The sequence below is a fragment of the Gouania willdenowi genome, chromosome 8 (genome assembly GCF_900634775.1).
Source record: "Gouania willdenowi chromosome 8, fGouWil2.1, whole genome shotgun sequence".
NCBI classification, from domain to species: Eukaryota; Metazoa; Chordata; class Actinopteri; order Blenniiformes; family Gobiesocidae; genus Gouania; species Gouania willdenowi.
This window is the reverse complement of record NC_041051.1, coordinates 10,212,462-10,229,356: the sequence shown is the minus strand read 5'-3', so window position 1 is coordinate 10,229,356 and position 16,895 is coordinate 10,212,462. Positions and strand designations below refer to the sequence as shown.

Below are 16,895 nucleotides of genomic sequence, written 5' to 3'. Positions count from 1 at the left end.
GAAGTTTTTTTTAGCCCCTCGTCTGAGTATGTATGCACTGTGGAATTGCATTCACCATCTAGAAAAATACTCTTTAAAATTAGGTTATGGTTAAATTAAGCCTGCGTACAGAGCTGTTTGCCAGCCATGCAGACAGATCCATCAGTTTAACTAAATATATAGTTGATTTAAAAACAAATCCAATTAGCAGAATTAAATTATCCTTTTTAAACTTTAGAATCAGCTCTTCATCATTTTTAACCTGAACCTTTATTATTTATACAGTATACATCACAAAATCAATCACCTACAATTGAAAGAAGATTGATAAAAAAAAAAAAACTTTCCTACTTTTAAAACTTAAAATGTATTTTTTACAAAGGAAATTTATTGGACATGAAGAAAAAATTCTCAGTCATCAGTCAAAGCACCCATCATCCTTGTTGGCAGTTTTTTTCTTTCCTAGCTCAAAGATAATTAAAAAATAAAATTAAAAAGAACAACCCAAGGTCATTTTTCTCATGTCCTGTCAGTTTAAAAAAAGCATGAATGCTCAAACGTAATGAAATGTAAAGTAATAAAATTGAAACCCTGAGCTTGTGACATCATTCAGTATGTCTGATCAGTTTTGTAAACCCAAACTAGACTCAAAGAAGTTGGATCAATTTGCCTTTTTTACTTTACATCATGTAGAATTCATTTATTGACAGAAAGTAAAATAAAATACAGAAAAGTCTGTTTGAAACACCCTAATGTTTAATGAATGATGAAGTACTGATCGAGACGGGAGGAGTACAGTAAAACTACGAGGGAACGAGGAGGACACAGAGCTCGGCTCACGACACGTCGTCCGTTCTTTTCCACTCCCGAGGTGATCCAGTCCAGAATAAGTGCTCCCAAACCCTTGTGCACTGGTTTGACTTTAGCAAAGACGAGCGCAAAGGGAGGAAGGTGTGAGAGCACTATGGACATCAGTGCTGCTGCTGTCACATATAGAGGAAATGTAAGGCCAAAAACAACTCCTTCTGGTTTTAACTATATCCCTCACAGAGTTCCATCTGATAGCATCCAGCACATGTCGCGCTGAACGCTGGGCCTGATCACGTCTTCAACTTATCTTACATCTGGGGTTTGTATGCTGGGTTTTTTGTTTCTTTTTTCCTTTTTTTTCTTGGTTTTCAAACATAAGTGCTTTCATACGGCATAGAGTTCATAGATCTTCTTGGCGCAGTACGCCAGCGCAGCCAGTGCTATCGTGTTATGGAGTCTCTTTCTGTGGACGTCGTCCCTGCGTACGAGTACCACGGGCGTCGAGGAGGTCAGTGTATGCAGAGGCAGCCGCGAGAGTTTTTGGCTGTCGTATTCCACCTGGTACTTGCAGCAGGGGTCAAACTGCCATGAAATGCCATAGAGAGCAGCGCACGCCACACTGAGGGCGCCAGCAGGCAGAGCCACGTAGCGAGAGTATTCAACGGGCAGAGAGAGTGGCGTGAGGAGGCAGGCGGTGCCCGTCAACACAGCTGTCTTGTGCAGGCAATTTCCCACCGTAATCCAGCGCGCCGTCTCGTCTCCGATCCGTGTGGGCTCGATAACAATGTATTTGTACTGGGCTTCCAGCGCTTGCTCCAGCTCATACTCAAACTGGTCCTGCGCATTTTCTCCGTTGTAGATCTCGTGCACAATGTAGCAGTCGGACGCCGCCATCACTCCCCTGTAGAGAAATAAAAAGCCAAGACAACAGTGAGACGTAGGCTAGGTGGTAAATGTCATACTAACATACGACTCATACTAATGCTGAATAGGAGTGTGACAATATATCACAATATTGTTTTTTGCACGATCGATTATCAATATGCTTGCGCTAAGTATCTATTTTTTAAAATGTATTTAATTTTTATTATTTTCAAAACCTTTTCTGCTTTTTCACTAAAATGTACAGGTAGGTCTTCGCAGAAATTTTGTCACTATTTGTTGAAGGAACAAATATAGTTTACTGGAATATTGCACTACAATGGTGTCACTGGTACACTGAAAAAAGAGAAACATTGCTGTTGTTCATTCCATATGTTTTTTGCAATTGGCTTCAGTGAATAAATTAAATTGTCCTGTACAATTTAAACAATACAGATGGAGTCATGTGAGATAATTAAAAAAATTTGATTGGTGTAATTGTGTAATATAAATCAACAGTTATTTACAATAGTGAAATTGACCTAATGAACATTTGTTTATTGAGGGCTCCTTGCGCATGCGTCGTGTCATGTTAGAACCTCCAATAGGGGGCAGCACTGAAAACAACCGCACTTGACTCTGCTCAATTAAAGCAGCAGAAATATCACGACATGTGCTCTGGAAGTTTCTTGCATTGCAACCGCAACCAACTGACCTAGACCGAGACGGTGACTCTGGACTGTGCCACTCCAGCGGTAAAAGGTAAGTAAAGCTCCATTATCATGCGATTAGTTTGACCAATATGTTTTACCTATAATAAAAAACCCCCGACGTCTGTGTTTTATGTGGCGCATTTGCACGGCTTAACTGAGGTCTTAGAATTAACTGCGCGGTCGCTGTCCCTGAGGGCGCTGCTCTTGGTGCTGCTTCCGTTCTGGCCTGGGGTCTGGTCCCTGCTAGCTCTAGGCCCGCCGGCGAGTGCCCGCTGGCTGCCCGTTTGACGCGGCTCTGGCCGTCAGCTGGGCGTGGGCCTTGGCTCCGCTGCTGGGGTCTCGGGCAGGGGGCTCTCTGGGCCCTCCCCTCGGGGGTTGGGTGCTTGGGTGTGGGTGGGGGGGGGGCGGCGGGATGCTGGCGCGGGGCCTTGGGGTTGGGGGTTGGGGTCGGTGGCGGGATACGCTGGGTGCTCGGCTGCTTGGGGCTTCCTCAGATGTGTGTGTGGGGGGCGGTGGCTGCCTCTCAGCCTGCGATCTTGGGGGCCTCTGGGGGGTTGCTGGGCCGTGGGGGGGTGGCCTGGGGCTCCCTGGCCCCCACTCTTTGTATGGGATTCAATCCCAAAGTGAGTTGATAATTTGGCACGTTCAAAATCACCCCAGAATTAGCTCAGGGTAAGCCCAGCTTTAAAAACGATTAAATCTTCAATATGTTAAACTACATAACATTCGCTCTGGATTTCCAGTCACTTTATTGCCCTTAACTGTGACTTATTCAACAATAGTTAATATCTTTCCTTTTCTGTCTGCACAGGGAGTATCCCACACCACAGCAATAGGGTGGTGACTCAAAGGACAACTCTCCGTTGTGCTGCTACTGGCTGGTAAACTCCTTCTGGGTAAGTACACCTAATGTATAAGTCTGTATCAAAAGATTTGTGAGTGTTTAAGTTTATTTAATTTGAAACGTAAGATTTATAAAGGACCTAATTTTAAAGTGACAATGTGTTGCTTAACACCTTACAATAAACAAATTAAAATGAGATGATACAAAGTACACAAAATGTTGATTTAGTGACCATAGGGGCTATACCCCCCACAGCAGCTACAATTCGCTTTGAACTCTCAGGGGAATCGTACTAGCGATTCACTGATTAAAAGAATGAGTTTTGTGGCAGATGATGCCTTTAGAGGCTGCACTAAAGCTGTCCCTAACGCACCCGTTATATTGATATACGTTGATCGCGAATGGATCTAAATATCTCCCGAAGGAATTCAAGTTATGCCAAAATTGTCTGAGTGAATACATGAACGTATTTCACGCTGCATGTTGCAAAAACTTTCCCTTTAAGCATGGAGAATTTTTTTCAGCTTATCACATAGTTATGTAAGAGTTTGAAAGCAGCTAGAATTGGTTATACGGATTGACCAATACATCAGCTGGCCGATATCTGCGCTTTCTACTGCATTGGCCGATACTCCGGTGCATGGTTTTCCCGGCATGATTTACAGACAGGTAGGCTATCCACAGGCAGCTCTGTATTGTTGGAGAAGCTGCAGTGCACGTGCAGACCACGCATTGCCCCTCCCCCACCAGCAGAGTGCTGCTGCATGAACCTCAAAACAACAGCAAGTTTTAAACTTTCAAAGCATCTTTAATCCTTTTAAGACCGGACACTAGTGGCGACACATTTTTTGAAAATACCATAACTTTTTGGCCATTTATGCTATGGATGTAATTCCAATGGATTCTGAAAGATGAGAAGCGCAGCTTTGCACTGATACAGGACATTACGGTAAAGGCAGCAAACACACCTGAATATATATCAGCGCAAATCTGCACTTTGGAATCCATTGGAATCACATTGTTAAAAGCATAAACGGTCAAAAAGTTACGGTACTTAAAAAATGTGTCGTTTTGTGTCGCATCTGGTCCTAACATCCCTGCTGTGGCCATGAGAGAACAGCGGCTGTTCACTCATCGGTGGTGGTAGGGCTGGTGATACTGCAAATTTGGGTATCAACCCAATACCAAGTAAATCTAGGGCAAGTATCGCTGATACTGACACTGATACTTTTTGCTCAAAATTTCACCATCATTTAATGATTTTGCCTTTAATTATTGATCATGATCTTAATAAAACAGAAAAAAGATTTTTGTTATAATTTGGTTCATCTGTGAACAGGAAGTTTATTCACCCATTGAAGTTAAATTTGAACTTGTCTATAATTACTTCAGAGATACTGTATATGGTTTGTCAAAAGTTGATACGTCACAAGCACACTATTTTTTTAATATGAAAATATGATTAATTGCTTGTAATGTTTGTTGAATAATGTAGATAAAAAATAAAGTTGTTTATCATTGTCATTTTTATTATGTAAATTGGGGGTGCAAAACCAGTATCGGCTCAAGAAAATCGGCTGATAACACCTAATGCTAATTGCTAATGGTCTAATCTGATTCAATGATTCATGCTAAACTAAAGCCACAAATGGGGTCTCCAGACTCAGAGAACGGCTTGATGAACAGGGGAAAGATAAAACTCAATTGTTTAACTCGAGGGGAGGTGGGAAATGAGCATATTTGCCCAAATGGTGGTGTGTCCCTTTAAACATTGTTCAAACTCCAAATCCATAAATATTTATTTATTTTTGCATTTGTAACCCTACAAAATGTTATCCTGACCACTGTTTGAATAAAAAGTCAAATGATGCCAATGTGTTTTGAAATTATTTAGAAAATTAGGACAAAATAAAATAATTGTATAATAGTATAAAAAGACTTAATTAAACCATAAAAGTATATTAATCCAATGTAGAATTTTAAATTGGCCCAGAAATCATAATTAATGATTTTAAATTGACTCAATGAACTTTTGAACATTAACCCAACAACAAATGTTTCAATTGTATTAATGAATGTTTTATTAATTGGTTCAAACAAGAAAAAGTTAATTATCTCAAATAACATTTTTTTTGTTGAGTCAATTACAATATTTACTATACAAATTGTAGGTTAAGCCAATGTTAAATTTTTTCAGTGTAAGAAAGACCCTATTTTTTGTTTACAGAAATGTTGCACTAAAATAGTGTCACTGTTCATAGGACACTTATTGTCTTTCAGAGATGTAAAATAAAAAATTAATTTTTTCACTTAATCTTTTTTTTTTTTTCTTATGTCATAGATTATCGCAGATTGATTTCTGACCAATATATCCATAATCGCAGTATCATCATATCGTGAGATTATCGTTATCGTGAGCTTTGTATCACGTATCGTGAGGTACCCAGAGGTTCCCACCCCTAGATGTCAAAATGAGTATGTAGTGCGTTCACATTAGATAGTATGAGAAGACTGAGTACGCAAGAAATGCCAGGATATATACTATATTGGAAGTATGCACGATGGGTACACACTAATCATACTCAACTGCCCCATGATGCATTGCGAGTGGAACGTAAAATCATCCTGGGCTCGGCTTCAAGGTAGAAGTCAAACATTCCCTTTTCAAAACAAAATCATCTCTTCTCGTCTTCAATTACTTTTTTTTTAACTTTTGTAAAAAGGGCTCTTGTTTTGAAGTTAACCAAAAGTTTTGTCAGTAGCACAATGGAGGGTCTCTGAAATCTCAGCATGAAATGTGTTTTTGTGAGTTTTATGGATCAAATGACCACATGGTGATATTCTACTTGGTCACTTAAAATGTTTTCAGAACTTTCAAAGGTGGAGAATCAACAGAAATATTTAGTCTGTGTGCTTCACGTTTTTTGTTGTTGTAGGTTTGAAATGCATCTTGGGAAACTTGGAAGTATACTTCAGTGGGAACGATCATCATGATCCTAATCATATTAATAGTATATACTCATTTAGTGTGAGTGTATACTACGTTAATGTGAGATTTCAAACAGAGGCAAAAAGTAATAAAGTTATCGACCAATGGTCAGCTTACACTTTATGTTTAAGTTATTCTCTAATTCCAAAGTGAGGAAAGTTAGGCTTTGTTTTGGTTGTTTTCACCTGGAAATATCAAACCAAAATATGTGGAAATGAACAGGTCACTTCATTAATTTAAAGGAACAGAAAAACAACTAGCACCACTGCTAACGGTGACATGTATAGGGTTAGCGTACTTACAGACACATTTTCAATGCACATTGTGGATGATAAAGTATTGCTGTATTGCATCTTACAGTAAAGCACAACCACCACTAAAATGTATCATTTATATTAGACCTGGGCAATATATCAAGATTTCCATTTTATATAGAACCTGTAATTAGATTTTTTATAACTTAGCTTGTTTTTAATTAAAATACTCTTTTTAGGAGTTGCTGCTTTCTCTACTTTTAAGAAGCGCATTAAAAGCTCAGTTAGATAGATTACTGAGTGCATCCTAACCCAGACCTTCCCTTAAACAAGACTCACTACAGAACTCACTCACACACGCTGTCCTTTAGAGGAGAAAAAGCCTAAAGTGGCACATATTGTGTAGCTGTTTGTTCATAAATGTGCCTGTGGGGCATTTTACACCAGCAAATTTAACCCAGAATTGTATTTTTGGTCAGACCTCATCAAGTTGAAAATAGAGATTTATATTGTATATCAACATTTTAGGAAAAAAATAGCAAGATATGAGTTTTGGTCCATATCGCCCAGCTCTAGTTTACATTCCTGTTCATATTCACTGAACAATTAAATTAACTAATTTGACAGTTCTCTTTACATCAGATGATCATTGTTCTCAAACTATTTAAAATGTAGGTATTTGTTCAGCTTGTTTGTCATATCTGATGTAAATGCTAAAAAAAAGCAACCCTAAAAGAGTTGAGAACAGTTGTAAAACGTGCAACCATCTAGAAACAGAAATGTCATCGGTAAACCTGTTAATGCCTGATGAAAATGCCCCCTACAACTAAAGAACAGACATTACCTTAATTTATTTGCCTGATGAAATTGTGGATTACATTAATAACTAGGGGTGTCCCGATCCGATATTGGTATCTGTCCGATATCAGCCTGAAAATAAACATTGGATATCTGATTCAAATTTCCGAAAAAAAAAAATGTTAAATTCATTTTATTCAATTGTAGAATACTGTAGATACTAAGTTGAAGGTTAAAACTCATGTAACCAATTAGTTACTAATAAATGGGTCAATTTTTCTCATACCTACTGTTGCTGACTATTGTTCTCTGAGTGACATCACTTGATCAAACATTTTCTAAAATTCCACACTACAAAATAAGTCATTATTTTTTTATTAAAAAAACCAAAAAAAAAATATGTATGATTCATGCTGACATCGGATCAATATTGGTATCGGCCAATACGCAAGGCTGCAATATTGGTGTCATATTGGAAATGGAAAAGGTTTATCGGGACATCCCTATTAATAATACCAATAAAGTGGAAAATCCAGCTGTTGAATGGTTGGTAGGGGTGTGACGATTAAACTCAACAAGAATTCTCGTTGCTTTAAAAATCTGTCTCAAGATTCTTTTTTTTTTTGTGAGCAATCCAAAGTTCTATTTGTGACCTGTGGGGGCAGTAATGCGCCTTTGCTGCATCTAGCCTGCCAGACCCTAAAGCAGGAGAGGGAAAAGGAGGAGTACATTTTAGTTGTAGTTTCAATTTGTGGAAGAAGTAGTTTATGAACAGTTAAAAGAACATGGCTGCGTAGTTGCAGGATGTTGTTAATGACATATTTGGTCAGGCTCTGTTTGCACTCTATATTGACAGAGTAGAACTTTGATTTGGTTTTTGCATATAATATTGTTTGCACTTGAAAAAAAAAAGAAAGAAATATATAATTTTATTTTAACTTTTACAAATTTTAGATTTAGTTTCAATTTGTGGAAGAAGTTTATTAAAAGCAGAATGAGAGACCGTACACACGAATCCACACCAAAGGACCTCATCAGAATCAGCATCGAGAGGCCACAATTGATGGACTATGATACCAGGCCAGATGTTCAGCTGTGGTTCTCCCAGGGCAGGGGTCTGCAACCTGTGGTTCTGGAGCCTCGTTGACTCTTATGCAATGGCTCCCCATTGACAGAAATAGTTTTTTTTTTTTTTGGTTTTTTTTACAGAGACTATTAATGACAAATAAAATCAAATTATTACAATTTGTTAACCTAAAATAAATCACGCTGTGCAATGACTCAGCACCTTCCTATTTCACCTCCTGCAACATCTACAGATCATCAACTTTCCTGCACCTGTGGCTAACCTTAAGTTTTAAATCCCTGGTAAGATAACTAAACCAACAAAAACACTATTTTGGAAAATTATAGAGATTTTAATTGTGTGGGAACAGCCAATGCGCTGGTTAAATATGCATGTTTTATGTGTGGCAAGAAATGAGCAATTAGCATGTGTTGACCACATGATCATGTGTTATCAAACTCAAGTTACTTTTTGTAGCCTTTCAAATACATTAACTAAAAAAAATCTTTATATAACATTGTGTTTATGTAAACTGAGATGCGTAATAATTTGAAGATGCAAGATACTGTTTTATTTCTTGATGTCAATTTATTTTATTTTAAACTGTTTTTAAGTTTCCATTTACATGATCAATATAAATCACATCAAATTAAATCAAACATTATCCTATATATTTTAAGTGTATATAATTTAATACACTGTATTGTCTTCATTGAGAAGATATTTTTTTGGTTCCAGGAGGACTTTAATCCAGGTGAGATGAGGTTAAATGGTTCCTTGTATAGTAAAGGTTGCAGACCCCTGACCAGGGGAAGAGGGTTAGGAGACCCCACTATAAGAGCTGGACCCTCTGAATTTGATTCCATGGGGTGAAGCAATGCAGATGCTAAGTTGGTTACGCTACAGTTAAGTTAATTCAAGTACAGCCTTTCTGCAAAATAAAAAAAACAGAATACATGTAACCTGTGGTTATGCTTTGCTGTTATTTTAAACATTTTTGCTCCATCTTCTTTTAAAATCTGATTAAAAAACTGACCTGTTGTTTCCGCCACTGCTTGTTGCAGAAAAACTTAATATTGACACTAAAACATTTTGGAAATATATCTCAACTCACTGTCAATCTTTACTTCATATAAAACTACAGTACACCAGTTAAGTCAACTATTCATTAGCATGCGTGGCTATGCAGGTGTAGCTTCAATCCACCAGTGAGACTATGGAAAAATGGTTTCTGTGAGGTGCTTATTCATTTTGCAGTAACAATAAAAACATATTGCTATTACTAACAGCAAAGGCCAGTGTTTCCCCTTTGTTTTCTTTAAAGGTTAAAACTGACAAAAATGGCCAAATTTGCTTAGTTTTTTAGTTAACGGCAGCTGCTAAAAACTAAAAATTGTTTACAACAAGTTTTTCTTGTGGTTACATGTGACACTAAACTAAACTTCTGCTAAATAACATTTCAGAAATATAAATCTCTTACTGTAAAACCTCCAACTCAAAAAAAGTATATATAGTAGTGCTGTGCATTGCCATTAATCTGACAATACAATGTATCCCTATTCTAAACAATATGATATATCACAAAATCAATAATTATGAATCTCACATTTACAAGTACAAAATAGTATGAAATACAATCTTTTTAAGAACAAGTAAATGGTAACTAACTGTAATTCAAAAACCAATATCAAAAACAAGAAGTATGTTTATCAAACTGTCAAATTATATTCTTCAAAAAAGTTAAACTTTTGCTTCTACATCTAATTCTGTTAAGTTCTTAGCCCAATTCCTCCACTAGAAAAATAAATAAAACTAGGAAAAGTAAAATAATTAAAAAAATTGAAGTCATTATTTTGATATAGTATCTCATAATTATGACAAAGGTTTCTTTTTAAATTATTTTACTTTTTAGTTTTCTACTGGAGGGATTGGGCTTCCATAAAAAACAGAAGCCAAGCTACATCTTGAAGAATTATAAAATCCCTGCAATTTCTTGCACATCACAAAAAAAAAAAAAAATCCACAAATTACATCACAATTCAATAGAAAGTTGCATTTTTTTGTTGGCAAAGATAGCACGAAGTAAATACAAACCTTTTCCAAAAACTTGAATGCTTCTCAATTTCATGATGTACTTTATTTGAGAAGGTATAGGTCAGGGGTCACCAACACGAGGCCTGTGGGCACCAGGTAGCCCACATGAACCATGTGAGGGGCCCTCAGGAGCTCTAGTCACCAATGAGCTCCATCTAAAATGTAATTTACTTTCCAGGATTTAAAGTCACAAAAATAAATACAGATGTAATTGGTTGGGCTGTCCCGATCCGATATTGATATCGGTCTGATATCAGCCAGAAAACAAATATCGGATTTTATCGCACTGCATCTAAAATCTCCAATATGTGATACTTATTCAATAGTAGAATACTGTAGATATTGTGTTGAAGGTTAAAATGTATGTAACCAATTAGTTAATAATAAATGGGTCAGTTTTTCCTCATACCTACTGTTGCTGACATCACTTGATCAAGCTTTTTCTAACATTCCACACTACAAAATAAGTAATAAGGTATGATTTGTGCTGATGTCATATTGAATTGATATTGGCCAATACTGAAGGCTATAATATCGGTATTGCATCGGAAGTGAAAAAAAAAAAAAAAGAAAAAAAAAAGTGTCAGGACATCCCTAGTTTTTAGTAGTACTTAGTAGAGTTAAATACTGCTAATAAAGTTTTTCTATTAAATTAACCATCTTTATTTTTACTAACGATATAGTGGATATGGTGGATATTCATAAAAAATATGACAATTGTTCAATTTTACACGTTTATCGATCAGTTAAAAGTTGTTCGTTAGTGACTAGTAAAACAGGAACATCTATGAAATTAAAATAAAACATTTGCATAAATTAAGAGTTCATTTTAAGTGTTTCATGTTGAAACCTCAATTTCCTACATTTTTAAATTACTGCTAATTATCTTACCCTCTAATTAAAATGAAACCGTTAAATGTTAGTATTTAAGTAGTTATTTACTAACTGCTAGCCCTAAGTTTGGACTATACAGTACCTATAGAGTAGCTCACAGTTTCAGACAGGTTGGTGAGCTCTTGTATAGGTTCTCTTGGAGATTAAAATACCTATACATGACTTTAGCAACCTTAGTTTGACACCTTTTATCAACACAGTGCGAGTTAACATCTCATGAACTACAATGAAGACAGTTTTATTAGAACACAAACATTGAAGGATAGAACCCAGAGTTAAAGTGGGGTTTTTGGAGTAAAGGTGAACACTAGTTTTACATCCAGTAAGCAGAGAACATGATGTACCTACAGCTACAACAGGAAACTTCCTCACATGGTGACAGTTACAGGACTTTAGCAGGTCAACTTAGAGACTGTCTTTATCATAGTTTAGCACTGAGCTCAGGGCCTGTTAGCTGTAGTCTGAGAGCAGATAACACCACTACCACACACACTCTGTGACACACAACTTTACCAGATAAAATGCTACTGTGGAATGAACCAAAACATCACATGAGCCCCAGGTTCGTTCCCCCGCTAATGGCTGTTAGCCGCACACTCTGCTAAAGCAGCTAACCGTGAGCTAAAACAACACACTTCTCGTGACGGCGTTTCACTCTCAGCCTCAAACCACAGACATATTTAAAGCTAGGCATAGGTAAACTGTGTAAAAACACTGTGTCAAACCGTGTCCGTTAACAGGCCAAGATGTGAGTTACTGACCTCTCCCTGCTTACTGGGACACCGCGCCTCCTTCCCAGCGACGCCATGTTGGAGATGCTACTGTGATTGCGGTTGACGAAAGACTACGAGAGGTGTTCTGGGTAATGGAGTCTACAATTATAGGCCACGCGGGGGTTACGCCACAGAAAAAACTACGACTCCCATGACCACATGCGGCAAAGGAAGCTGTCGTTACGTATTTTGGAATGGCACATTGAAGTTTGAGAGGTCAGAGCTTTCAGAGGCTGTACTTTAACGCTTTAATCTTTAAATTACACGGAACAACATTGCATTACTCAACAAGTGTCCGTTTTGAAAGAATTAAACAAAACGGTTTTTTAAAAATTAAAATAACAATGTATACCACTCTATTGAATGTGTTCTATTCTATTAAAGCAAGTGTCAAACTCAAGGCCTGGTGGCCAAATTCGGCCCTTTAGACAGTGTTTCTCAAACGGGGTACACGTTGGCATTCAGAGGGTGGAGTGGAAATGACAAATTCAATAAACAAAAATATGGGGTTTTATAATGTTTATTTTTAGTAAAAGAAAAAAAAAATCGTAATAATCATTATAGTGATGATGTAAATCAGGGGTGTCAAACTAATTTTAGTTCACGGGCCAAATAAGGAGTAGTTTGATCTCAAGTAGTACACAGATTTTATGCAGGAAAACTAGTAATTTCAACATTATTGTGCCCTAGTTTGCACTTCTACGTATACATGAAATACTAATTATGTAAGAAACCGACAATATTCAAGTAATAAGTGACAGATATCAGTCTAACAGGATCTTCACAATACATGCCAGATCTTGTGACCAATTTCTATTTCTTAAAGGGAAATATTACATCATAATTTGAGGATTTAAAAAAAAAAAAAAAAAAAAAAAAAAAATAAAAATATATATATATATATATATATATATATATATATATATATATCAACAGTTTAACATTAAAAAAATGACTGCAAGCATGCAATAAAATGTGAGCCCCTGCAAATATTGTTGAGTTTCATTTACACAATGATTTATGTTTTCTCTGTCATTTTTACTTTCTCCTGCGGATGGTCCAAAGGACGATATCTGGCCCCCGGGCCATGAGTTTAACACGTGACGGAAATGATCTTGATTAGAACATCAACAGAAAATAGTCAGTCTCGGTAGATGACCGGAAATGAAAAAATAAATTCAGGAAGCACTAAATACTGTTTCAATCTTTTATTTACAAAATTAGATTCTTTAAAATGTGTGTTTTCACTCATTCATTCCATCATTGTGCTCTATAGCTGTTTTTCATATTATTCTGAGTAAAATGTGGTCAGACTTACATTCAGAAGTAAGAGAAAGGGGTACTCGAGCTGTTTTAGATCATTAAATTCAGCCCACCTGAGAAAGTAAAAATGATAGAAAAAAACATGAAATGTTTTGTAAATATATATTTTTCAGTCCCTCCAAATATAAAAATTAACTCAAAATCCACAATATTTGCAGAACTCAGTTTTCCAGTTCTTATATCACATGATTGAAAGAACTGAATTGTTCCCAAATCTGGCAACATTTCCTCTAAGTATTTCACAAAATTTCCCCAAATCAGGGAAGTTTAAGTGAATATCCTGCCGGAACAGATATACTCACATACTTTAACATTTATATATCGTTTATATGTAAAAGTGCAAACCAGGGCACAACAATATTGAATTTGCTCTTTTTCCCATTGAAATTCTGTGGCCCAAACTGGTCCATATTTGGCCCCTGAACTAAAATTAGTTTGACATCCCTGTATTAAAATAACAACGTTAAACAATGTCTTTATTTAGTTATCAATGTATTTATTTATTTATTCATTCATTTGATTCGTAAAATCAGTGTCAAAAGGCTTATTTATCTTCTAGTAAACAATCTCACTGATTTAGTCAGTGTTTAATCAAAATGTATCTTAGTTAAGAATAAAACACTAAAACACAGGTAGCCAGTGCATTTCCTTGATTCAGATGAACAGCACATTTTCAAATTTCAGATGAACATAAAAACGTTAATATAACAAAACATCTAGCTTTCAAAGTTCAACTAAATTATTTGTTTAAAACTTAACCTAAAGTTAACCTTTACATGTTCTAATAATTTTATTTTGTTATTTTGAAAAGAAATTGATTTGTCAAAAAATATCTTCACATACATTTTATTTTTCCTACTACCGTATTTATAAAACCTTCCACAGAGACATTGATAAGTTAGCCAACTTGGCTAATTTAAGACATTTTATATCTGAGTAGAAACAATAAGACTAATTTTCAATATTTTCCTCTATATAAACGGGCGATTCGTGACCTTTAATGCATTTCATTTCTCAAAAACTTGTTTTGTATTTTGTTTTATTTGCTTTTTTTCTCATAAATGTAATATTTCAAAAGCTAAGCAGCTAAAGAAAATAAGGAACATACCAATATGCAAAATCTGACTCAATTAATAAAAAGTAGAGCCTTATTTAGTTGAAGTGATTTGACATTAATTAAACATTTGATTATTAAAGTTTGCTTTAAGGTTAACTTAAAGGCCAACTTTAGTTTAAAACTGAAGTTATCCTTTACATGTTAGAATTTTATTTTGTATTTTAAAAACAAATTGACTGGTCATAGAAGATGTTCAGACAAGGTTGCCAACTTGGCAAATTTAAGACATTTTATATGAGAGTAGAAAAAAATAAGACAAGACACATTTTCTATCTTTACCTCGATATATTCATTTAGTGTGTTAAATTTTTCAAAAACGTATTTTATGTTTTATTTCTTAATAAATGTAATCTTTCTTAAGCAAAGCAGCTAAACAAAAGAATATAGTTCAAGTGAATTAACATTAATTAAACATTTGATTATTAAAGTTTTGCTTTTAAAATGATTTAGTCCAAGTATCTACTCCTACATTCTATTAAATTGGACTATAACCACGTGATCTGCTTTACTTTGCCCTCGCGTGCTCTGTCGGTGTCCTTGTGCTTCCGGCCCCTCGTGCTCAGTGGGGGATGTGACAGGTGAAAAGGAACGTGTGATGAACTGGAACCATGAACAGCTCCAGTCCAGTGTGCGCTGTCTATCGATCACTGATATTATTGATTGTAAATTATAACATATACAATACAAGTGTATTTCACTCCCACGCCTTAGGATAGATCAATGAGTAAGTAGGTAAACTACTTATTTACTTAGTTAGTACACCTCACTAACACCTTTCTTAAAAGTCGTTCCACATATATGCAAATAATGGTATATAATGTAAAGCAAACATGTCAAACTCGTGGCTCGGGGGCCAAATCTGGCCCTTTATAGCATCCGTGTCAAGCCTGTGGCCCGGGGACCAAATCCGGCCTTTTGGAGCATTCAATTCGGCCAGCAGGAGAATGTAATAATCACAGGAAAAATATGTACCAGTGTAATTGAAACTCATACTCAAATTACATAAAAATGGGTCACAAAATCAAATATCATGAACGTGGAGATCTGTCACTAATTGTTTTGATATTGTCAGTGCTTGTACATGTTTTATAATTTATCTGTACATGATGGAAGTGCAAACGAGTGCACAATAATGATTAAATTACTAATTTTCCCGTCTAAAATCTGTGGCCCATTTAAGATAAAAACTGTTCCGTATTTGGCCCCTAAAGTAAAGTTTGACATGCTTGATGTAAAGTGTCCATTCGTTTTACTGTACAGGGTTCTATTAAACTAAAGTATAAGGAACGACAAAGTCAAGTTAAATTTGTCACCGGAGTCCCCGTGAAACACGCAGTTGATTTTGTTTGCCCACTTTTGTGGTAAACTTTTATTAAAATGCTTGATTATGTAACAAGTAAAAAAAATATTATAGATGTAAAAATCAACATACAGTGAAGAATCTGTTGATGCAATTCTTTAAACCTCCACTTGATGGAACCAAAGTATGATCTATTTTATGGCCTTTCCACATCAGCAAAAATTGTCTACATTAGATCCCAATATGTTAAGTTTTCATTCATTCAGTCAACTTTTTACAGTAAATGTACTTTTGATCTCCTGACATGTTTCGACTGTCAACTGTCAGTTTTCCTCAGAGGTGTCTGTTGATGGCTTTGATGTGTCCTTATGAGTTCTCCTGATCAGGAGGCAAAGGGAACATGTTCACTCTCCCACACCTGGGACTCTCTTCTCCAGACAGGGACCATTGGGGGACAGGGGGCGTGGCTAGCCTGACAGAACCGTCAAGTTGGCCACGCCCAAAAACAACTCATGACGGCACATCAGATGTGTTAGGAAGACTTACAGTTGACAGTCGAAACATGTCAGGAGATCAAAGTAAATTTCCTGATGAAAAGTTGTCTGAATAAAAGAAACCTAAACATATTAATTTAAAAAAAAAGAAAAAACGAAATCCACTGAGTAGTTGGTTAAGGACTTTGTTTTAAACAGGAAAAGATCATTATGTTCTTGTTTTCGCAATGTAGGAAAAAAAAAAAAAGTCTATTTCTACCAGGACAATTGGTATGTGGAAAGATCTCATGCAAAACAGCTCTCAGCCATCAACAACATGCCACTCCCACCAGAATAAACTATCATTTCCCACTTTAGAGTTCCCTTCGAAAGTGTGGTGTTTTTCCTCAGGTACTCCTGTCCAAAAAAGAAACTGTATCAAAAGATTTTACATAATTTTAGGTCTGGGGCTCAATAGTTTGTCAATCCAATTTAAATAAATAAAAAAAAAACAAAAAAACAAACAAAAAAAAAACAGAACAAAGGAGTCTTTTCGGGGGTATGTTACAAATCTAGATGACCTCTTATTGAGCTAATGTCACACCCG

General features: G+C 36.1%; 1 protein-coding gene across 1 annotated transcript; it reads right to left on the bottom strand.

Moving 5' to 3' along the window:
* Positions 1-644: 644 nt before the first annotated feature.
* tmem11 (transmembrane protein 11) lies at positions 645-12,166 on the bottom strand. Its single transcript, XM_028454857.1, has 2 exons — positions 12,064-12,166; positions 645-1,690 (listed from the first exon to the last, which is right to left on the bottom strand). The coding sequence occupies exons 1-2, from the start codon at positions 12,108-12,110 to the stop codon at positions 1,174-1,176; spliced, it is 564 nt and encodes a 187-aa protein (XP_028310658.1). The 5' UTR covers positions 12,111-12,166; the 3' UTR covers positions 645-1,173.
* Positions 12,167-16,895: the final 4,729 nt, after the last annotated feature.